A 24,700-nucleotide genomic window follows, 5' to 3' on the forward strand; every position below is an offset into this window, starting at 1 on the left:
CCAGCCCTATTTAGTATTTTATTTAGAGACAGGGTCTCACTGAGTTGCTTAGGACCTTGGCCTTTGCTGAGGCTGGCTTTGAACTTGCCATCCTTCTGCTTCAGCCTCCCCAGCTGCTGGGGTTTCAGGCATGCACCACCACACCCAGCCTAAACATACTTTAATGATCGCGTGTACCATGTATGTACAGAGACTTGGGCAGAAATTACTTTTAAATGAGACAACCACCAATCCTATTCTAAACACATGGAGATGATGTTGAGGTCATATAACATGCGTGCTCGATTGAGAATGAGCATGCGCGTTCACACGCAGCCCTGAAAATAAGAAAGGAAAATCTCCATCACGATTCACAAACAAAGAAGGAATGCAGAGCAGTTTGTCTGCCGTACCTGCTCATGTCACCTGCTCGGTGACATTTCTGCGTTGGCTTCTGTTTATTGATTTCTCTCCTCATCATTGGTTGTATTTTCCTGGTTCCTTGTATATCTGGCAATTTTTTATTAGATGCCACGTGTTTCGGATTTCACTTTGTGTTGGGTGCTGAATGTTTTTCTGGACTCAGTACCATCCCCTCTGAGTGGTAGAGTCCGCTGGACTCTGCCTGGGTTCCCCTTTCCTGCACCGTGGCCTGGAAATGGCCTGAAGCAGTAAACAGGGTAAGTTGTAGAGCTCATCCTCCCTCAGTCTCCAGAATGTGCTCTTCTATCTAACGTCCAGTATCTCAAAGCCATCCTTCCCTATATTTTACCTGATTTTTTTCTGTTTTTTTGTTGCTTCAAGTGGAAGAGTAATCTAGTCTCTAATCTATCATCTTGTCCAAAAGTTGAAGTCTGGAAGAAGGGGGCCTTGTTTTTTAATATTTGTGCAGTATTTGTGTAAGCACACAAGTCTGCATACTGTTTTTATTAGCTCCAAACTGTGAACAGCCCAACTGTCCACTAACCAAAAGTAGATAAAGTTAGGCATATCAGTACAAGGAATACTACATTGTATTGAGCATGAATAAATTTTAGCTGAATGTAATAATGTGGATAAATCTCACAGAGATGCTGTTAGGCAAAAGAAGCCAGACACAAAGAGTATATCTAAAGGGATTCCATTTATATAAAATTTGATCAGGCAATATTAATCTGCTGTTGGTCAGGATAGCAATTACCTTGGAGAGGAGGGAGTCCGTAAAGGTGGACATGCATGAACTTTGGGGGTTTTGGTGAGACTTTCTTTTCATGATATGGGTTCAGGTTACAGGGAGTTTTACCTTGGGAAATTCTTCAGACTGTAAATTTACCTGTGTTGTACTTCAATAAGAAAGTACCCCTTAATAAAAAGGTCAAGAGAGCAGTGTGTGCCTACAATCCTAGCAGAAAGCAAGTCATCTGTGCTAGCCTGAGAGTGGAAACGGGTAACCAGGAAAAACTCTGTCAACGTGTAGGAGCCTTAGGCTCAAGTTCATACTGTACCTAATGCGGAAGTCCTGATCTGAGATACTGAAATAAAAACTGGCTCAAAACCAGTAAACTTTGCAGTACTTTGTCAGAAACACTCATGAAACTGGCTCAAGTGAGCCAGGCACAGTGGTGCATGCCTGTAATCTAAGCAACTCAGGAGGCTGAGACAGGAGCATCACAAGTGTGAGGCCAGCCTCGGCAACTTAGCAAGACTGTCTCAAGATTAAAAAAAAAAAAAAAAAATTAAAAAGGTGGTGGTGGTGGTGGGGGACCTGGGAATGTAGCTCTGTGGTAAAGCCCCCCTAGGTTCAATCCCCACTACAAAACAATCAATCAATCAATCAGTCAATCAAAAATGGCCCACTTGGAGGACTCCACCCCAGACCACTTTTGAGAAAAGTATAAATGGGCTGCTGATCACAATTTGAAACATACAGCTGTAGGTTGATTTACAACACACTGATCATGGCCAAGGTCTCGTTTCTGTGTGTGGCAGGCAGAGTTACTACATCCTTGCTCCAGACCATAGCTTTCTTGTCATCCATAAGAATTTTATAAGAATTTGTGCAACTCCCCTCATTAAACCACAACTTGCTGACTGTAGATAATTTGCCTCTTCTTCACTGTATCTCCAGTCTATAGGATAATGTTGAACGGGCTCAAAATAGATTTTTCACTAAGTGAACTCTAAATAACGTGGAGCATCACTATATGCCAAACACCATGCAAGTTTTGTGATTTAATCAAAATCACATGCTTTGTGATTTAATGGGTATTCTTTCATTATTTTGGTAAACATTTTATGTAATTTGTATTATGGGCCTCTGTCAGTTTATTTCATAAGTCAAAACAGTATTCTGCAAAGTAGAATCTTATATCCTAGGGGGGGTACATGACAAGCTCACCCCTTGGGCTATGAAAGAAAATCCTACTAAAGAGCGATTGCAGATGAGAATCTTGAGGGTTCTGCCATATAGTCTGACCTGTAACTATTTTTGATTAGAAATTTCAGATATACTACTTATCAGTTCTCTTTGCCCACAAGCTTTCACTGTTATTTGGAGAGTCAGAATGAGTTTATGATAAAATACTGCATTCTCAATATGAAAAGCTCTTAAAAGGATAGCAGGTGCATCTATGTTAATATTTGAAGTAAAATATTTTAAGACAAGGAAGAAGAAGAGGAAAATAGGATTCACTCTCAACATTTTCACAAATTGAAAACTGTAAGAGTGCTGAGTAGTTTAAATGGCCCTTGTTGCTGTTCTGTTCTTAATTTAATGTCTGCCAAATGCAATGGAATTATCAGTGGGCTGGGTTTCACTATAAATTGGTCAGCACTTAATGTAAGTGTTTTGAGACAGTTTCTTATTATTTAATGGTCACATAATGGGGAAAATGGATAAAAACTAATGAGATTTCAGAGTTCTGTTGTCCACTCCTAAACTTTTTCATGATTCTCTGTGTGTTTGCCTCTTCGTCTCTCTGTGATGCATTTTGGGTGATTGCTACAGATCTAGGTTCTAGTTCTCTCTTACACTGGGTGTATGTGAACTTCTGTCTTAACCTGTCCATTGAATTCCTAATGTCAACGAGACAACTTTCCTTTTTAGGTATTGCGTGGTTCTTTTCATAGCTTCGTGGTCCTAGTTGATGGTTTCTCATTCCTTCTCTTGAGTTTTATTCAGGCAACACAGATACTTTGCATTCTGGGCCCCAAACCCACATGATGGGGTGTTTTCCAAAAAGACTTTTCCTTTTATTTTATAACACTTAGGACTGAATCTAAGATAAGCAGCATCCCCGGCTTCCTCTTAGGGCCAGGCCTTTTCTGCCTTGCCTTTCAGGGATGCTAGATTTATACCAGGCTTTCAGAACAGATTGCCTGTCATTCTTATGTCAGGCTTGTCTCCATCTCTAGGTCACCCAGGACCAGCAGATGGCCTGGAGGTGAGCATTGGTCTCGGCACATATTCACTGAAAAGTTCTTGTTTCTGACATAGGAGGCCTTTTAAATATTTTCCTAACCGTTCAATCATATATTTTAAAACATGCTTTATTTTTAACATGTTTGAATTTAAAGGGAGGGGAGAAAATTATGTTTTGTTCACACGTACATGCATACGTACACACAGTTTGTATGTATGTTTTGGCTTCTATACACATTTTTTAAATCTCTGGAAGGATGAGTAAAAAACTAATAACCCCAAGGGAAGTAAGTAATGATTAGAATGGGGCAGATGGGGTAAGGGTGACGGGGAGACTTCTTTTAGGAGAACATTTCATATTTTTAGTGATTTCAACCATATGAACATGTTACTGATTTAATCAATCAAAATGTGTGATACGAACTTTTTACCCCTCAGCCATCCAAATTCCTGTATCGGGTAGGTTTTTCCAGACAGCTGGTCTGCTGTTTTATTGGAAATGGGCAAAGGGTGATTTCTGTGGTATTCCAGCTCCATAGATCCTAATTTTGCCTCTGTGTGGCCCTCTAGGTGCACTCTGGAGATGAGTGGTTTCCACACTGTCTGTGGCAAAAGATTCATTCTTATATTTTCCAGACTGCCGTGAACAGATAAGTTTGCCAAACTACAGTAAAAATAAATTGTTGTAAGTTGCTTTCTGTTAGTTTCTTCTCATTGCAGACCAGCGAAAGGCAGCTGGTGGACCAGAGCACACTCTGAATAGCACTGCTGTAAAGGATGTTCTGTATTTTCTGGTGTTTGATGTTGTGGATCAGAAATTAACACCACCGTGTTCTATGCATTTCTTACCAATTAAAAATGGTTCCATTGTATGTAGCCTGTTTTCTTCCTGTAAAGATGTTTCCATGGCCATTTCTGAAACATGAGGTGTTTATCATAGCACATCCTCGCCTTAAATAGGTGGGAGTGAGCTTGCAGCTGGCTGCTCGTCCTGCTGTGCTTCCAAGTCATTCATAGGGTCATAGTGTAATTCTTTGATTAAAAGATGCATTGATACTAGGTGTGTGTATGGGGGGGGTTGTTTTGTTTTGTTTTACTAATCTTCTCAAAGGTCTTATTATTATTATTTTTTTTTTTGAGAGAGAATTTTTAATATTTATTTTTTAGTTCTCGGCGGACACAACATCTTTGTTGGTATGTGGTGCTGAGGATCGAACCCGGGCCGCACGCATGCCAGGCATGGCGCGCTACCACTTGAGCCACATCCCCAGCCCCTCAAAGGTCTTATTATTGTTTTTCACAATTCTGTCAGGACTACCATCTGGTTGGCAGTAATTATAAGATGCCATTAATTTTAGACACAGTAAAATGTGGGAAACCGTGTCTGAGAATATCTTGCAGGGGACCCGTGATTGCTCTAGCATCTAGTTTCTGTTAACACTTGGAGACTTCCTTTTGAGAAGTACTTGCAATGTACTTATGAGAAGCAGAGAGGAAGTCTTTAGTGTTCTGCTTTAGAAACCTCACCACCCTGTCTCATGTGGCATCTTTTGTTTCGACAGCCTGAGGTACAGTGGAACACTGATTGGCAGGGAATTTTTTCAGCAAGGGCCCTGTGCTGAAGCACCACTAGTGAGAACCTTGGTCACCTTGACACTGGCATATCTTCCAGTGTGGTTAACAGACATTTTTCTATTGAGAATTTTTCTCCTATTTTCAACTTCCCTTATTCTACTCCTGCCACTCTGAGCTTATTAGTATCAAAAGTCATTTTCCCATTTTCTTCTTCCCCTTAAGATGTTTGACGTTCCTTTCAATTATATATTATCTGGACTGTTTATAATTTTCTCAAAACTTTCTTGTTTCATATTTTTCTGGCATAGATAATGAATTTTATTTTACCTGGTATTTATTTTACCTATAGTTCTTTGCCCACCTTGATGGCAGTTCAAGAGGAAGAGCAATAACATGTGGGCTATCACTGTCACTCATTTCTTCACCATGTCATTCCTCTATGCCCAGCATAATTCTTAAGCACCAAGAACACAACAATAAACAGAGAGTCGTCTGAGTTCTTCATTGGAACATTTGTTCTGCTTAGTTCTATTTTTCCTAAACCAAAAGCTTAATTGGTTCTACTTTCTTCATTTTCAGGTCTTCTTTTTTGGAAAGATGTCAGCTTTTAAAAATCTCATTTTAGGATTTAGTAATTTATTGATAGTTTGCTATGTGCTTTATTTTGATTTGACACTAATATATTCTCTAGAAATAAATTACGTGTCATTTGCTTTACAGCCGATTACACCTCAATAAGAAGGCGACAGACAAACAGCCATATAGCAAGCTTCCAGGTGTCTCTCTTCTGAAACCACTGAAAGGGGTAGATCCTAACCTCATCAACAACTTGGAAACATTCTTTGAATTGGATTATCCCAAAGTAAGTACAACACTGTACTCACTAGAAATGGGCTGGACCATGTGTTTATTCTTCTCTCATAAACACTTAGGAATTTTCACACTGCATACAGTGAAAGATTTGAAAATTCACCGTGATGTTGGACTCATAACATTTAAGCTTCAGTAGTAGTTGTCACAGGACAGCGGTAGGGATGACCAAGGCGTGTAAATTCCTTGTCTTAAGCACCTGTATGTCCATCTAAAGTAGTGAGCCTCCTGGAACTTAAGACATGGTCAGGTGTTGGTGGTATGAGTATAAAAATCTTGTTCCAGCTGGGCATGGTGGCGGACACCTATTATCCCCAGCTTGGGAGGTTGAGACAGGAGGATCTCAAGTTCAAAGCCAGCCTCAGCAATGGCAAGGCGCTAAGCAACTCAGTGAGACTCTGTCTCTAAATAAAATACAAAATAGGGCTGGGGATGTGGCTCAGTAGCCGAGTGCCCCTTGGTTTAAATCACTGGTACCTCCCACCTCCACCCCCCAAAATATTCTTGTTCCGTGAGATTCATATGAAAACAGAAGGAAGAGGAGGATGTGAGTGAGAAACAGGGTGTAGTGGTCTGAAATGGAATGAAGACAGCTAGGACTAACATGAATCCCCTTGAGAAACTGGCTTTTAGCCTAGAAGGGGATATGATTAGTGGCAAGCAGAGGTCTCATCTTACCTAATTTTTAATTTCTTTATTCTGATTTTTAATGCTTAATTGTATTGCTCATACCACTTACCTATATACTCTGCATCTACAACTCAGTGTGTCCCTTCTTTGGAGAACTTCCAGTTTTCTTAAGATAGATTGTAATATTTTTATAGATTCCTTTTAGTATTCACTTTGAGTTTTTTAGGAAAACTTAATACATGTTGAATTTTCATATTTAGCTTTACTGAAGGTTTATAAATTGCCTATTTGAGCTAAGTGAAATAAACCAATCGCAAAAATAGGAAAGGCAGAATGTTCTCTTTCATATGCAGATGTTAACATACAATAAGTGGAGGAAGAATAGAAGTTCATGGAATTAGACAAAGGGAAATGAAGGGAAGAGAAGGGGGATGGGAACAGGAAAGACAGTAGAATGAATGGGACAAAACTTTCCTATGTTCTTATGTGAATAATGACCATTGTAACTCCAAATAATGTAAACCACAAGAATGGGAAGTTATACTCCATGTGACATGTCAAAATATATTCTACTGTCGTGTATAACTAAAAAGAACAAATAAAAACATAATCAATTAATAGCCTATTTGAGACACTGCTTTTCAAAGGGTGTAGATTACTTGTAAGAACAAAGTGTCTTTAAATTTCTACATGCTTGATTTTTCAGTACAGCTTAATTTTCCCTTTGTCAATACTCACTCGCCTCGATTTTTTACCATTTCCTCAGTTTTTTTTTTTTTTTTTTTTTTTTAGTTATTTTTGCTGCTTGGAGGCTCTTCCCTGCTGTTTCTTTAGTACTCTATAATCTGCACTATCAGATGATGATGAACATACCACACTTCTCAGGGGGATCAGTGTTCATGCTCTTTCTTTTAGCCCTTATTTTTCTTGGTGCAGCACCAATGAAAAGAATAGCAAAGACACAGTTATGGTAGCCTTAATATAGTTCTTAGTAAGTATGGGGACATGAGTATCATTCAGGTTTTTTAGTGTTATTTTTATATTATCACTTTGTGAGTTTTAGATTTATGTATTGAGAACTAATTAAAGCAAAATTTTCTTCTGGCCTATTGTGTATTTATATTAAAGAATTTAGAGATTTGAATTATATGTGTATATTATATAGTCAAATAAATATGTCATTTTCAAAAAATAAGATAATTATATTTTTCCCCCTCTGACTAGAGATGCAAATTGGAAAATGGTAGAAATAAGGTTAATTATAAATTACAATTTGGAAAGTGATAGAAATAAGATTAAATGAATAACAAAGTAACTTTTACAAGAAGAAAAATGGAAGTTTTCAAGACCCACATTATATAAGTAAATGCAAAGGAAAATCTATTTTTCTGAATGAAATATTTTCATTCATTATGAATAAGTATTAGGGCAAAGCTTAGAATTACAAATCATATACCTTTATTGATGTGGAATGTGATCTCATATTTTACTTTCTTAACCATCATCTTATCCTTTCCCCATTCAGTCATCCCACCCTCCTCCACATTCAGTCACTCTTTTTTTTCCATGCATTGCAATTGTTTAATTGATGCATAATTATACATAATAGTGGGATATGTCGTGATATAGTGTTTTCATTCTTTTCTTGCTTTGCTTCCTAGAAATTGTTCAGTTTTGAAAAAGGTTTTGACCAAATATAGTACTACCTTGCCTTCACATGGCCAAAAGCTCCTTCCCAACCATTACATATGATACAGTCCTGTAAGCAAATGATAATATTATTTGACAGATTAGCAAACCAAGGTACAGAGAGGATAAGTGGTTTGCTCCAATTCACTGAATCATAAAATGCCCAGAATAAATACTAAGTTTGTTAAATTACTGTAGTTGTCTCTCTGCAGGTCACTTAATAACTAAGACCATGTTCAAGTGTAAATAAAGGAGTTTGAATTCTAGAATTCTAGTAACCTTTCAATTCCAGGCTTAAAAACAAGATTATGTTTTGTGCAAAGTCACCTCTGATCTATACATGAAATGTTGCCTCAACCAACATTGATTTGACTGCTTTGCTTCAATCACTTTTAAGCCTTGGTTATTTAATTTTTATGTTGCAGCCTTTCTGAGGTGATAAGTCATGGGATTTAAATAGTTGAGGAAGTTTGTGCAGCCTTTAGTTATAGAACATGTTCTTAAAAATAACCCTGGGAACATATGTTCCATTAATTATGAACACTTGGGGTGAATCTGTAATTGATTTCTTCTGAATGAAATTTTAAAAAAATGTTATAATTCAGGATTATTTCAAGCTCTAGTTTCACTTAGGTCTTTTACCATTTGCAGTATATCATTGAGGTATTTGAGTTAGTTGAAGAGAAAACTATTTTAGTGCTCTTTATGAAATGAGAACCAGCATATGCAGAAGATTATTCCTATTCTAAGGCAAACAAGTTTATTTTATAATTATAAAAGCTGTGTAAATAGAATATTTGGAAACCAGAGGAAAAGTGCAAAGTGCATGTGAATTAGGTACTACTGTGCTTGGTCAAGCGTTTTACTTGTTCTCTCTGTAGTGAAACATTTGCAGTAATAAATTAGACCACTGAAATCACAATTCTGAGTGTGAACAGATGCAATGTTTGTGTCACCGGAGGCAAGTAATCACAAAATAAACAGTCACATGACGGCCAGGCCCAGCACACTTTAGTGTTTGCTTTTTGTTGAGTGTGAAGGTCATTTTACAAAAGTATGGAAATATCTTCCTTCTGGACATAAGTTTTTCCTCTGCTATTTGATTTGGAACCTCATGGGCCATTTTGGGGAAAAAGGGTAGAACATATGTTGAAGTTTTAATTTTTTATTTAATTTTGGGCGTTTGCAAGAATATTTATTAGTGGTATTTGTTCTGAATTTCTAGGTTTCAATTTGGTAAGATTATACTAATTGCCCTGAAAGATTTCTGTGCTTGAAATGTCTTATAAATCCACCTTCATGTTAATGCACATTCTTTAGAAGACACAAAAATGAAAAAAAAAATGATACAATTCATTTTCTGCAAAATTGAATGCTCATTTGGCATCAGCATAGGAGAGGTTTGGGGGAGATCCAGCAGTAGCAGAAGGATTCAGCATTATGCATCTAAAGTGGCTTGCTAGCTTCACTTCAGCCATGTAAACACTTTTAAAATTAATGGTCAGTTTTTAACAATATAGCTATGGTAATTGGACTTTTTTTCTTCTCTCTCTCTTTTGCAAATGTAGAATTGGTTTAAAATGTTACAAGTTCAGAGCTATGTTTTAGATTCCTCATTGTCGGTGGTGCAGTTATCCTTATGAGGAATATTTTTCTAATGCAATAGTCATCTAACAAAGAATTAAAAGACTTTAAAATAGAGGCTGGGGTTATGTCTTAATGGTAGAGCACTCGCCTCCCACATGAGAGACCCTGGGTTCAATCCTCAGCACCACATAAAAATAAATAAACAAAATAAAGATATTGTGTCCATGTATAACTAAAAAAATATTTTAAAAAAAGACTTAAAAATAGGATCAGTTGAAAGCTCAAGTACAAGTGTTGTTAATACATGTAGTAAAATGAAGTCTGAAAGATGAAGAAGTTATCGAATGAATTTGAAAAACTGTATCAACAATCTGTTTTTTGAGACTAGATAACAAATATTCAACCTTACCTGTCAAAACTTTGAATTTGGAGCAGTTTTCTTATAAAACATCTTCTTTCTGGCATCTTTCTTTTGTTTAGAAGTTACCCCAGACAAATGTTTTAACAAATCTATTCACCACTGACTCTGTGCCAGTAAATGTTCTAGGCATTTGGGGTTAAAGTACCTTCTGTCATAGGATCCATGTTCTATTGTAACCCAAATACTACAAAATTGTAAATATGATGTGAGAAGTAGTTATTTGTAAATAATAACTTAAGCTATTTCAAGGTATTTCTACTTGATAATTCAATTAATTGATCCATGCATGAAAACATTTTTTAGGACCGGAGGTGTAGTTCAGTGGTGGAACATATGGTTAACCTGCACAAGGTCCTGGATTTAATCCCCAGCACTGGAAAAAAACAAAAAACAAACGAACAAAAAACCACAAAACTTCTATTTTAAAGAGATATTTTATCCTGTTTATTACAGTAAAACCTTTACTTTTCTAATGTCAACAAGACTGAATCAATGGGATTTTTAAAATATTTGTACATTTAAATCTGTTACTTATGCAGCTTAATATATTCATAAATGCAAAAAAGTCATCATTATTGCAATTTTATATATTCAGTTCTTAAACAATAAAAGACTGGATGTTCTTGCTTGTGGACTTTTTTATGCCTATCTTGTTCTCAGCTTTTTAGTCATTTCACTGTTTTTAAAGAAAACGGGGTGGGGGGGAATTACTTTGTTTGGCTATTTGCATAGCAATCTTACTAAAGACTTAATGGAAAATAACCTTATGCCTTGTTTGGAGTTTTAAGTCTAGAGTTCATGTATTCAAACAGTATCTATTTAAAGTAGAATCTATTTTCTTAGATCCCTTGCAGATGTATAAAGTAAATGTTTTCTTGAAACACCTTAAAAGTGTTTTTTAATAGACACTGTTTTTTAACATATATATTTATACCTAATCCTTTAGAGCGTGTAAAAATACTTGAAAGTTATTTTTGTATGAGCTAAAAAGCCTCTCACCAATTTAATATCTTGTGTCAGTTACAGTGTAGTTAGAATGATTTAACTATTTTAATACAGAGATTTCTAGCAAATCAAATAAACTGAAGACAAAGGGGTGGTTATCATAGCTGAAAAGCAAAGAGTCCTCATTAAAATTTGATACTTTAGAAAACACTTGGAATGCTTCCTCCAATTTGGTGTCATTTTTAATATCAGAAACATATACAAAAGCTATGTGTCTTAAGAGTCTGAACATTTTTTGGATAATGTGATATTGAGTTTCATTTGCACTCTGGCTAATCGGAAGGTATTTGTTTATATTTTGGAATTAAGCCTAAGAGGTGTCATCAATAAAAATTTAAAACTTTAAACCTTGCATCTAAATACAGTTCAGCTGTACGTCCCTTAAAAAATATATATATATTAGCTAAACCTTCTTCACTGACCTTAGTCCTGGTCTTTCTGGGCTTAAGCCCCACAGTACTGAAGATTGAACCCATGACATTGTTCTTATAGGGAAGCACTCAGGCTGAGCCACATCCTGAGCCCTGCAAATTTCTTTATTACCAACCTTTGGTGAAATAAGGTGTACTTAGCAAGTGGTGATTAATCATTATGCTCAACAGTACTGTGAACATTTCATTTCCACTTTTTACTTGTGTATGCTTATCAATAGTCTTAAATAATCAATAGACTTAAATAAAATAGTCCTTCCTATATGTCTAATCCAAGTTAGTTCCTGTGTATTAGACACTTAAAATGTTATGTCCGTAGCTCTTTTTGTTTTTTAGAACACACAGCTTTGTAATTTTTTTCACGGACATAATTAGCTTCCTTTCTGTGCTTAAAAATGTTCAACCTGTTTTAGAAAGAGAATCTGGTAGGAAATTTGTTGTTGAGTCAGCATGACTTTATCACCACTTATGGTAATATTATACTTAGAATATATATCCCACAAAATAAACATCTTTATATGTGAGAGCAAGTACTTTTCACATTTAGTAGTTTACTAATTGGTAACTGAGAATTTCAGCTCAAGATGTTATGAACCTGGCTACGCATCAGAATCACCCCCCAGAGCTTCTGATTCAGAAGTCTAAGAATAGGACCCAATCCTCTTTTTTAAAAAAAAATGTCCTAGGGTAATTTTGACACAGCCATTCAAGTGTGAAGAAACGACTTTCTGACTAAACGTAGCACTGAGCAAAATGAAATCCTGAGTATTTTCATAGGTATAAAGCTGGCAAAGCATGATTTTTCATGATAGTAAATGTTCAATCAAATAAAACTATTTTATTTCAAAAAAATTATATAATAAAAAAGATCTCATCTCATTTTGTCCTTTAAGTGTATCATAATGGGCTTTTACTTGTAATTTATAGCACCTTTATGAAATAATATTGAGTTTCAAGACAAAGCTTCCAGAGGATAGAGGATGTATTTATATTGCTTCCTTTCAATGTTGCTTTTTATTCTGCTGGTGCCCTGTGAGCATTTAGCCTTCAGTGACGAAGGCCCTGGAAAAGCCAGTTTACCCACTAGAGCCTGCCTGTCTGGGAATGGGCAAGACCTCAACCTTGGGCACTGCCAGCCTCTGCCCTATTCCTTCAGCTTGCAAATAGGTCCCTGTCTTGGATGATCTTCCCTCCATTTAAGCAACACTCGTTACCATCAGTGTTTGCAAATACTCTATTAACTTGTAAACTTTGTATATATGATTGTTTTTCTTATGCTTTTGATCATTTGTAAATGCTATCAATAACTGCTTATTTTTGAAGAGGTTAATTTATATAAAACATCTTCTTTGACTAGTATGAAGTACTCCTTTGTGTACAAGATCATGATGATCCAGCCATTGATGTATGTAAGAAGCTACTTGGAAAATATCCAAATGTTGATGCTAGATTATTTATAGGTAAGCAACAAATTAATTCTACACCAACCATTTTGTTTTGTTAATATTCTTAGTCTTTTCTGCATTAAACTATAGATTATGTATTTGCCACCCAGTGATGTTATTAGCATGTTTGCTCTAAGCATGTGTTTTGAGGAGTGAAAGATGTTTACATTCCTTTGAGAAAAGTTATCAAAACAAAGGATTTTGGTTTTTTTTTTTCCCCAAAACCTGTGATTTACATAACATACCAAAAAAAAAATGATATTTTACTCACCAGACACTTATGTTCTTTTGGCAATATTTTCATTGTGTAACCCTTTCTGGGTATCATTGACTGAAATTGGAAGTAAGCAAAACAAATCATTTTTATTATATTGCAAAATGAATATTTTTTGCAAAAGCCTATAGGCTTATTCTTGAGGCTAGTAGAAGTATATTTACCATTAATTTTTAAAAAAATTTTTAAACATAGGTCTGATTCCATTCTATTTCACTGTTTCATCCTAATGGTCAGTTTCTCTATGCTGTTTTAACAGCTTCAAAATGAGTCTTAAAGCTTTTGTTTCTTATTATCACTTTTTTAAATTGACAGAAATTTATATGCATTTATGGTATATAATATGATATTTTGAAGTATGTATACTTTGGGGAATGGCTAGATCAAACTAATCAGCCTATGAACTACTTCACATTCTTGTTTATTTGTGGTGAGAAATCTACTCCTGGTAATTTTCCAATATTCAACACTTTGTTATTTTAACCATAGTTATCATGTTGTACAGTTGCTACTAAATATTGATTCATATTATTAATGTAATAATTTAAGAATTAAACTAAAACAGTGAATCTTCAAAGCTAAGTGATATAATTTTCCTTTTGAAAATGAAACATTTCTTTTAGATATTATGAGTAATAGAAAATGTAAAAAATGCAGAAGTATGTTTGCTTAAATTATTAAATATGAAAATACTTTTAACTTCTCTCTACCATCTTTCTTTATAATAAAAATATTTTCAGTATTATAATTTTTTTTTACTGTTGTACCTTTACATTCTTAGGTGGCAAAAAGGTTGGCATTAATCCTAAAATTAATAATTTAATGCCAGGATATGAAGTTGCAAAGTATGATCTTATATGGATTTGTGATAGTGGAATAAGAGGTGAGGTTTTCTTATTTATTTTATAAAACTATTCATTTAATGATTAAAAAAAAATCAAACTAAATTGATCAGTCCTTTTTGTTTGCCTAATAATTTATTTCATCATTATCTCATGATAGTATGTTCAGTTATTATACTTACTAAGATTTTGATTTTTTTCTTATCCTAACCCAGAATATTATACACATTAAAGTGTTTTCATTTTGAAGAGAAAATTCCAACCATTAAAAAAAGTGGTTACAGTTCATTATACAATCAACAAACTTTCTTGTGTGTAGTTCTCACTTGTTTGTGTGAGGCATATCTTCTGCTTCAATCTGTCATGGTTTGCATAATACGCTATCTCACACAAAGGGACAGAAATCCACTAAGTGCATGTTGTACTAGAATACACTTATTAGGGTTTGTCCATGTGTTCTTAGATGATTTTAGCAAGAAGCCTTTTATATACTGAAATTATAATTTGCACTTTTAAACACTCATACTTACATTAGTTACTACAATATTTTGCCATATTCTAATTACCTTATGTTTCTCAACCTCAACACTATTGACATTTTAGGCCTAGTAATTTTTGTTGTGGGGTCTGTCCTGTGGGATGTTTTATCAGCATACCTGGCCTGAACCCACTAAATGCCCCCTGAACCCACTTCTCAGCTGGAAGAACCCAAAATGTCTCCAGACATTGTCAAGAGTCCCCTGTGGTGAAGAATTGCTCCTGGTAGAGAACACTGACCTCTTGTTTAAGGTCCAAGCACAATTTTGTTTTATATATAGTAGGTTTAGTTCTAAAACACTAGAAGGAAACATTTAAGGTCATGAAAAATTAGATGTTTGCTATTTGAAAATAGGGCAAAGACTTACATTTTTTATTAGCTTAAATGCAAATTTGAAAATTAACACATGCGATACTCCTACAAATTTCAGGATCATTACAAACCTGTCAACACCTGGTCGAGTCCTTATGTTCATTCTTTCAACTTCTTCCACTCATTCTTCACATTTGCCATCTTATGTTATTAACTCATATTTTTGTTATGCCTTTCAAAGTACAAATCTTGGTTAAATATACTCTTACTCCATTCCCATTAGCAGTTCTAAGAGATCAGGTACAAATAACACTGAGAAAGGGTGAGGTCCCACTTCTTATGGGTTGGAGAGTAGAGACAAAAACTACAGTCCTTTGACCTCCTCCAGAATCTTTTCCATAGAACACATTGCCATCCTTATTCCTTTTGGAGTAGGGGAACATTTGCAAAGTATTCCTAGAGTGTGATATGTATTAGATATATACTGGACTGAATATGTGTAGAGGAAATTATGATAAAGTATGCCTTTTCAAAATTTTGTGTCCTGCTCTTAGAAAAGTGATTGATTAATCTTATTAAATCCGAATGTTTAAGTTTTATTTTAATGTGATAACAATTCATAAGAGTTATTTTACGTTAATGAGCATTTTACTAAAAAGTAACTTTTTCTCTCCCTTCTCCTCATCTTTATTTATTTATTTATTTTTTAATTTTAGTAATTCCAGACACACTAACTGACATGGTTAATCAAATGACAGAAAAAGTAGGCTTGGTTCATGGGCTGCCTTATGTAGCTGACAGACAGGGCTTTGCCGCCACGTTAGAACAGGTAAGTATGGTGGTTATAAATAATATTGGTTATTAGATCACTAATCTCCTAGAAGCTTGAGATTGTTCTGAGAGTTAGAATTGGCTACCTGAAGTTTCATCTACTTGGGAACCTGCTGAGAACTAGAATCCTCAAGGTGAGAGTAGCTGTTTCTTTAGTGAGGACATCTCTGGCCCTTAGGGTTACTTCCTGTTGGACTAACCATACCCTGGCACCAGGAGCTGTGCCCGGGAAATGCCCTGTGTTCCTTCTGCCAGCTGAACACAGTATATTCTTCTTATGATCCTCACCTAGTTCCAAGTTGTTCTAGACTATTGATTTACATAAAAGAATCTTCTTTCAAAGATTCAAACTGAAAAATCCTTTTTTACATATCATGAAGTATTTCATATATACAAAAAAGGTGTTTGTACAAGTCCTTATACAATCCATTTGATTTACCCTATTTTGCTTCAACTTTTTGTTTGCATTTGGTGTGGGAGATCACACCCAGGGCCTTGTGTGCTAGGCAAGTACTCTACCACTGAGCTAAATTCCCAGGCCCTTTTTTCCAACTTATAAAAGAAATTTTAACTTGTGTGTAGGCAACTGTAAACTATAGAAAAGTTGAAGTAGTAAACAAACAATAACAACAAACAGTTTATCACTCAACTAATTAGAGGAAATATTTTTCAAAATTAAAGTTTGTTTTCATTTTAACATTTTAGTACTTTGAATTCTAATTTTTTTCTATGTGCCTTTTAAACAACAAAGTTGATAGTATTCTAAAAGTAATTTTCATTTTATTTGTCACTTTATATAGGTCTTTTCCATCTGAATAACTTAATTATCTTTTATAAAGGTAATTTTATTACCTGTATCATAGTCTATCATATGTAAATTCCTCTACCAGTAAACATTTAGGAAGAAAAACTTATCTTCATGTTATACAGAAGGTTACATGGTTTCAGTCTTTAAATATATCTGCATTTATAGTATTTGAATTGCAGTGTTATGATAGCTGCAGATCTGAAGGGGTAAAGGTACATTGTCAGAACTTGCATTTGACCTTTGGCAACTTGAGCCATGATCTTTTTCTTAATATTGCCTATGAATGTTTCTCCTACTGCAAGAGGTTGTTAGTTTTAAATTCCTGAGCTTTTTTGGTTAGTAAGAGAAACTCGGTGTGTAGCTGTGTTAAATTAAAATACTGTATATTCTTTTATGCCATATTGTACTTTCATTTAAGAAATATCCAAGTTGATGTATATGTCAGTGATAAACATTTCCCAGAACACATCTACTCTCTATGTAGGTGTAATCCATAAAAGTCACTCTGCCATAGTTAGAATGAGTGAAGATCAGTCAGAGAAGTCCTTCTGGACTGTAAAAGAAATCTTCAACCCAGTCCCAAGCTCCACTTAGCCCTAAAACCTCACTGGTTAAAGGATTAAGATGTGTGCCTCTGGTCTCAGAAGTTAGGTTTGATTCAGTCTTACACCATGGCTTCAGTATGCTCTGGGCTTAGAGTGTGTACCAAGAAAGCCTATGTAGAGAACGGGCAGTAAGATGTAGAAGACAGAATGTTAGTATCCACCTTATTTGTGAAAAGTACAGTGAAAAGCAAAATTGTAGAAATTGGGAAGAATCTCATTGATTCAGGACAGAAAGTAGCTAGCAATGAAAGGTTGCCAGAAAAGGAATTAGGAAGTAGGACTGTCCTGAAGGTTGATAAAACTATAGATAATGCATGTATATACATTCAGACTTGTATATACTGGTGTTACCTACTTTTGGACTGATCATACCCTGGCACCAGGAGACTTGCATGTATATACACACATGCACCTGTACCTGTATGCATGCAACTATAGATGATGTGTGTATACGTAGAATTCTGTATGTATATACCCACACATACCTGTACATGTGTGCATGGAAACATATGTATAGATACACTGATCAAATAAAACAAGAAGACGTGTAGGTTTTTTTAAACATCCTAAAAACATGATACATTAAGTAACTATTAATACTTATATGCCAGTTAATAACATTGTACCTGTTTGATTTAATATCCAGATTAAGTTTTATTTGGATAAATTTTTGAGTCTCAGTTTTAGAAGACAGTATTTAAGATATGCTTTTCCCTCTAGAAGTAAAGATTTCTTTGTAATAGTGGTAACAAAACTAATCAACCAAATAAAATACTTATCATCTACTAAATGTAAATACTCATATCCTGCTTTGTATTCAGGTAGTTTAAAAATGATAGGATATTCACTTAATCAGAGAAAATCCTTAGGAAAAAAAGTTTATGAACACCATATTTTTAATGTCAAGTTCTAATCATATATATTTGTGTTTTTCTGGACAGGTGTATTTTGGAACTTCACATCCAAGGTCCTATATCTCTGCCAATGTAACTGGTTTCAAATGTGTGACAGGCATGTCTTGTTTAATGAGAAAGGATGTGTTAGATCAAGCAGGAGGACTTATAGCTTTTGCTCAGTACATTGCTGAAGATTACTTTATGGCTAAAGCAATAGCTGACCGGTAAGAAAGCTAAATTAAGCTGTACTACTTTTAGTACCTAACTTTTGTTGGTTTACTGTTTCTGTTCAAATCATGGATTAGAGCTATTTTATCTTTTGTCATTGAGTACAAGATATGTTAATAATTTTGGCAAAGCATCTATATTAGTTATTCGTAGATATGTACTAATGAAGCCAAATACATGTTCTGATTTCTCTATTTTCAAATTAGTACAGTTGAAGTGGTGAACAGGAAGCTTCTCTGTGATTGTGCATTTTCACTAGTATAGATAGGAATTTCAATTAAATTTCTTTTAAAAGAATTTAAGCTATCAGTGTAATCATAAGCCATTAGGCTTAAAATATCAGTTCAGCATTTGAAATTTCTTAGCAGATTGTTTGATGATTTGCTAAGAAGGCTCTAATGGTTCATATGATTGACTTAGCATTTCTATATCACAAAAGGCTTGTTTGTTTAAAGGACATCACTGCTTTGCATGATAGTTTATTTAAAATGTGGTTTTTAAAATTGAAGTGTTTTTTAAAAATTCTCTCACAATGGTGTTCATGTGGTTCAAAGTCTCCTAGTGTCTCCCATGAGATATATAATGCCACATTTTGTTTATATTTCTTCTTGAATACAGACATGCCTTTTTGGGGAAGGCAGGAAGTAGTGGTCAGGGACTAAACTATCAAATACAGAGCCTTCTCCATTAAGTACTTTCCAAATGACTGCCCTTTATGTTATCTTACACTGTGAAATAAGAGGGCTATAGTTTCTTCTAGTTTGTAGATGGTGCTCTCTTGGGCCGACGTAATTGCTCAAACATCCGTGAGTAGTGTGCTAATCCTGAGGGCTGGGCTCGCCCTGAATGCCAGCAGTTGCTCACTCTTATGGTGATTAATGAATGCATACCCAGTCAAGCTTGCATGTGTTCATCATCCTGGTTCATTTTATAATTATCTTCATTTTCAGAGGTTGGAGATTTGCAATGTCCACTCAAGTTGCAATGCAAAACTCTGGTTCATATTCAATTTCTCAGTTTCAATCCAGAATGATCAGGTAAATCAACTGTTGTCTTATTATACTTTATTAAAAGAAAGGCAGAAAGTGAGAGATTTTTGTTTGCTTCCAGAAAATAGGCTTAGGTTCTTTATTAAAATAAATTGAATCTAAATATAATTTTTTTACTGTGTAACACTGAATTTTGGTATCTGTGTGTGGGGGAGGGTGGTACTGGCGATTACACGTCCTCAGCCCTTTTTTATATTTTATTTAGAGTGGTTCTCTGTGAGCTCTACGTGATGCTTAGTGCATCACTAAGTTGCTGAGGCCGGCTTTGAACTTGCAGTCCTCCTGCCTCAGCCTTCCGAGCTGCTAGGATTACAGGCATGCACCACCATGCCCAGTATAACACTGAAATATTTAAAAAAGATGTTGAAACTTTGAATTTTTTTTATATGCTGATTTCTGTTGTCTAACTTTCAGTACTTTGATTAAACTTTATAATCTGTATTCATCAAAGTGTAGGCCATGCAAATGAAGTTATAGTTTTCTCTTTGATATACTAAATAGAGATTCATAAATACAAACAACAACAACAAAACCAAATACCCTCCCCTCACACAAAACTTTTTATAAAGAAGAAAGCTTTTATATGACAGGGTGAAAAGTTGATTATTTTGGGAAATATAATTGACTAGTTTTTGTCTCTAGCCTGTTGTCTTAGAGAAAATCCTTTTTATTTTTTTAGGTGGACCAAATTGCGAATTAACATGCTTCCTGCTACAATTATTTGTGAGCCAATTTCAGAATGCTTTGTTGCCAGTTTAATTATCGGATGGGCTGCCCACCATGTATTCAGATGGGACATTATGGTATTTTTCATGTGTCATTGCCTGGCATGGTTTATATTTGACTACATTCAACTCAGGGGTGTCCAGGTATGTGGACAGGCATGAAAAAGTTACGATTCATTTGGTAGAACTAAAACTATTTCAATCTAGAAAAGGTTGAAGGAAATCTATCTAAGCGCCATTCTTCAGCTTCTCCGTGAAGGTTAATAACAGGTTTAAACATTACTTTCCCTAGTGGAATGTTTTGACGCAAAATTTAACTTGATTTGCAACTTTCCGATGGTTATACAATTACTTTTATTAAGTTCCAGAAAAAAAAAATCATGATAAGAAAATCAGTAAATATTGAAACTAAGCATATAGTGGGGTAGTAGTTATTTTAATGCTGCTTTTACTGATAATCAGCATTTTCTTAAATGGTATTGCATGGCAGTTAAATTACCTAATGAAACAGATTTGATTTTATGTCATATACTTAGAAATTTCATTTTAAAACTGTGTCTTTAGTCTGACAATGAGGAAATTAGTTTATGTATTGGTTTTTCTTTTCTAATTCCTAGGGTGGCACACTGTGTTTTTCAAAACTTGATTATGCAGTTGCTTGGTTCATCCGAGAATCCATGACAATATACATTTTTTTGTCGGCATTATGGGACCCTACTATAAGCTGGAGAACTGGTCGCTATAGGTTGCGCTGTGGAGGTACAGCAGAGGAAATCCTAGATGTATAACTATGGCTTTGTGACTGTATATAAAAGAAAAAAGAGAAGTATTATAAATTATGTTTATATAAATGCTTTTAAAGATCTACCTTCAGTAGTTTTATCACATGTATGTTTTGGTATCTATTCTTTAATTTATTTTGCATGGCACTTGCATCTGTGAAAAAGAAAAAAGAAAAAAAAACACATCTGTAGTCTTGGCCAAATGGTACTCTTTATTTTGTGGAAGTAGAGAATCAAGAGAATTGGTTCTAGGAACCTTGGTTTGTTTTTTGTTGTTTATTTTTTTAAACAAATAAATATATATAAATATATATATACACACACATATATGTATATGAATGCTCTGCAACAGACACTATGACAGTATCCTTCAGTAGAGAAAGTTTCTTATTTGAGTCCTCTCTCTCAGCTCATGGATGAGCAGATGGCAGCGTTGTTGAGGGTTTAGGAAGGCCATGAGCTTTCACATCTTAAGTGAATGGTGTCATGCAGTGAACCACCCATGGTGAGGTACTAACTGAGAAACTTTTTCATGCTTTATGCCTACCTCTTGTAGTTGTTGCAGAGCAAATATAAATTGTAATAAGGTAGCTAGGCCTTACAGAAACAAATGGGAAAACTTTTAAAAAATAATTATAATAAAAGAGCTGGAGTCTAGTATTTATATGGAATCTGTGAGAGTTTTTTTTTTTTTTTTTTTTTGGTCTCACTGCAATGAACCAAAAGGGGCTGAGTTTGGTTTTTAATTGTAGCCATGTATTGAAGGCATCTTTTTGACCAACTCTTGTTGGTTCTGTCTTGAACCATTGTTAATCACTGTGCTGTAATTAGTATAGCTGAATCTTTCCTTCCCTGCTCCTTGCTGGGCCCACCCCATCTTTCCTTAACTTTTTTTTCAGGGGGGGGGGTGTTGGGGTGATTTTGTTTTAGTATGAGTGGATGTTTTGATAGTTGTCAGGAAAAATGCATTTCAGATACATTTCACACATGAGCTATTTTCTTACACAGTATGTCTTATTGTTAATAAGAATGTAATTTCATGATACAGGTATTTAATATCTTTTTTAAGTAAGTAAATATTCTAGCCATCAATAAATAAATTGCAGTAGAGTATTAATTAAGAGGGGACAGGATGAGTTTTACTCTTAAACTCAATCAGTATCAAACTAAGTCTACTGTGTGTTTTTTTTTTTTTTTACTATGATAGTCTAGTCTTATTTAAATTGGATTTTTGTATTCCAGTTTGTATGACAAAATAGACTAGATCAGTGCTAGTTGTGAATGCATGCTGTACTTCACTCTTCTCTCCCAGTCATGCAGCTAAACTTGCTTGTCAGGTTGTTCTTAACTTGTGGTGAACTGGACTTGTTTTTGTTTAAAAATATAAGGGACAGTGCATAAGCCTTTTTATTATTATTATTATTATTTTGGTAGTGGTGGTCTGCTTTTCTTCAGGATTGGGTGGCATATTGTCTATATGATGCCTACTGCAGGGCTAACACTGGCAATGTGGCAGCTTCGAATTCTAAGTTACTACAGGTTCCATGTCAAAGCATAAAAAGTAGCATATTAGCAATAACTACGTATTTATAGAAACTTCACTTTACTGAGCCAACTCATTTAATTGTCTAATAACTATACACATTAAATTGCAATATATCTATAAATGTGTATATTCTACATACACATTTTATTGAAATTTTTCTCTGGGCCAAACTGCCTTTTTTTTTTTTTTGCCTTATGATGAGTTTGTTTGAAGGGCATTTTCTTTGCGAACAAAGGCTTGGATGCATTTTCCTTTCTTTATGTGAAATGAGTAATTTTGTTCCCTAAGGAAAGTTGCACAGTGAAAACCAGTCTAGTTGTGACCCACTACTTTATTTTTTCAATCACTCGTAGATGAGCTTTGCTTGACCATGTTTGTCATTTGTTGGTGTGTTTTATGAAGTTTGGTTGATGCCATCCTTTGCACTGCTGAAGTGAAATCTTGCTTTTACGTAGCTTTTTTGCTGATCTCAGTATGGGCAGAGTAACAACAAAACCAAAATGGCTGGACAAACTTCTTGTGTCTTGTAAATATAAAAATGACTGTTCTATAAATGTTTTCTGTGTGGCAGTGGAATACGCCACGTTAGCAGAGTTGATTCTTTGTTTAGCAATTTTGGAGTGCAGATAAAATGGTAAAAAAATAATACAAATGTTGGAGAAAGCATCACAACAGAACTGTAGGAGTCCAAATTTAATAACTGTCTTTTAAAAAAAACCCAATAAGTGTATAGAATATACATGTTTTATTATTTAAAATCGTTGTCTTAAGTTTTTTGTTCAAAAAATAAAAATTTGAATACAATCAAATCATTCTCAAGTGTACTTTTTTGCTTACTCTCTCCTTTTATATTTTTATAAGTAATCTAACATGGTCCACCATTCACATCAGAATTACTAGAAGGATTCTGTCAAGTATTGATTTTGAAATCTTTCTTTTATTCGTGCTGTAAGCAGTCCTGTAACTTAAAGTAGGACTTTTCTACATTGGTTGTATGTTAGAATCACCTGGAGAACTTCTTAGAAACTATAGATGCCTGGGCCCCGCCCGTAGAGATAGTTATTCTGGGAGGGGCTTGAACTTCCTGTTCTACTATAAGAATCACTAGGGCTGTGGTTGTGGCTCAGTAGCAAAGCACTTGCACCACATAAAAGTAAACAAAATAAAGTTATTTTTTTTAAAAAATTCTTATCACTGGCACTTGATAAGAAAAACCCAGTGGTCCCTTTGGCCCCTCTCCCCTGGGCTTATAACTTCAACTCAACCTCTGAGATCTTACCACTCCTGTGACCAGGAACGATAAATCCAAGAGGACTTGGATAATGTTGCTGCTGGAGACCTAACTGGGAAATCAACTAAGCTGCACCCAAAGTCCAGGGCAGGCTTTTCTGGAGCTTGTGGCATTCCCAGGCCTGTTTTACCACTAGCCCGTGAGAAACAATACCCTTCGCTGGAAATCATATCTCAAATATGAAGAGAAAGAGTAGACCATGTTATACCTCCCTCCAAAATCCTGTTGAAATCTAATGCCCAGTGTGAAGGTAATTCAGGGTGGGGCTTTTGTTTGGCCCTTACCAAACACTGAGTCCACCAGCATCCTGACAGAACAGTCAATAAACTTACTGCCACCCAGTCTGGTATTCAGGCACAACAGATAAAGAATCTAAAAGGGATCTGGCTGCAAACTGCTAGACTCCACTCCAGCACCTTGACCCAGAAAACAAGCTCATTCCTCCCAGTTTGTGTACCTCTAAAGTTTAAGAAATAAAGGTTGAGTATAGCTAGACAAATCTTGAAATTCCCTCATCCTTACTCTAGAGTGAAGCAGCCCAGGTGTCCATTGAGAGTTGTGGTCACAAGGGCTCAGTAACCTGCAGAACTGGGAGTAGCCCCTGTATATAAGATAATCAGGCCATAGTACTGTATGTTCCTCCACTGGGTCATTTCAAGCTCGGCCTATAACAGGTTTAAAAATTATCTAAATTTTAAAATTTAATAACCATCTGTATTCTAACTCCTTTTTTTTGGTTTGTTTGTTACAGGGATTTAACCCAGGGGCACTTTACCACTGAGCCACACCCCAATCCCTTTTTATTTTATTTTTTTAAAATTTTGAAACACATGGGGGCTGGAGATGTGGCTCAGCGGTAGCGCGCTCGCCTGGCATGCGTGCGGCCCGGGTTCGATCCCCAGTACCACATGCCAACAAAGATGTTGTGTCCGCCGAGAACT

At 35.3% G+C, this 24,700-nt stretch overlaps 1 protein-coding gene across 1 annotated transcript in view; it reads left to right on the forward strand.

Annotated features, from left to right (window-relative positions):
• The window catches only part of Ugcg (UDP-glucose ceramide glucosyltransferase), a 37,561-nt gene extending 14,392 nt beyond the window's left edge, over window positions 1-23,169 (forward strand). Inside the window, exons 2-9 of the mRNA XM_026391139.2 lie at window positions 5,675-5,816; window positions 12,945-13,047; window positions 14,088-14,189; window positions 15,715-15,827; window positions 18,184-18,362; window positions 19,317-19,403; window positions 20,095-20,284; window positions 20,758-23,169. Of these exons, the coding sequence (XP_026246924.1) occupies window positions 5,675-5,816; window positions 12,945-13,047; window positions 14,088-14,189; window positions 15,715-15,827; window positions 18,184-18,362; window positions 19,317-19,403; window positions 20,095-20,284; window positions 20,758-20,928 (1,087 nt within the window). The 3' untranslated portion in view covers window positions 20,929-23,169. The remainder of the gene's footprint in view (window positions 1-5,674; window positions 5,817-12,944; window positions 13,048-14,087; window positions 14,190-15,714; window positions 15,828-18,183; window positions 18,363-19,316; window positions 19,404-20,094; window positions 20,285-20,757) is intronic.
• Window positions 23,170-24,700: the final 1,531 nt, after the last annotated feature.

The sequence above is a fragment of the Urocitellus parryii genome, chromosome 4 (assembly GCF_045843805.1).
Source record: "Urocitellus parryii isolate mUroPar1 chromosome 4, mUroPar1.hap1, whole genome shotgun sequence".
Taxonomy (NCBI): Eukaryota; Metazoa; Chordata; class Mammalia; order Rodentia; family Sciuridae; genus Urocitellus; species Urocitellus parryii.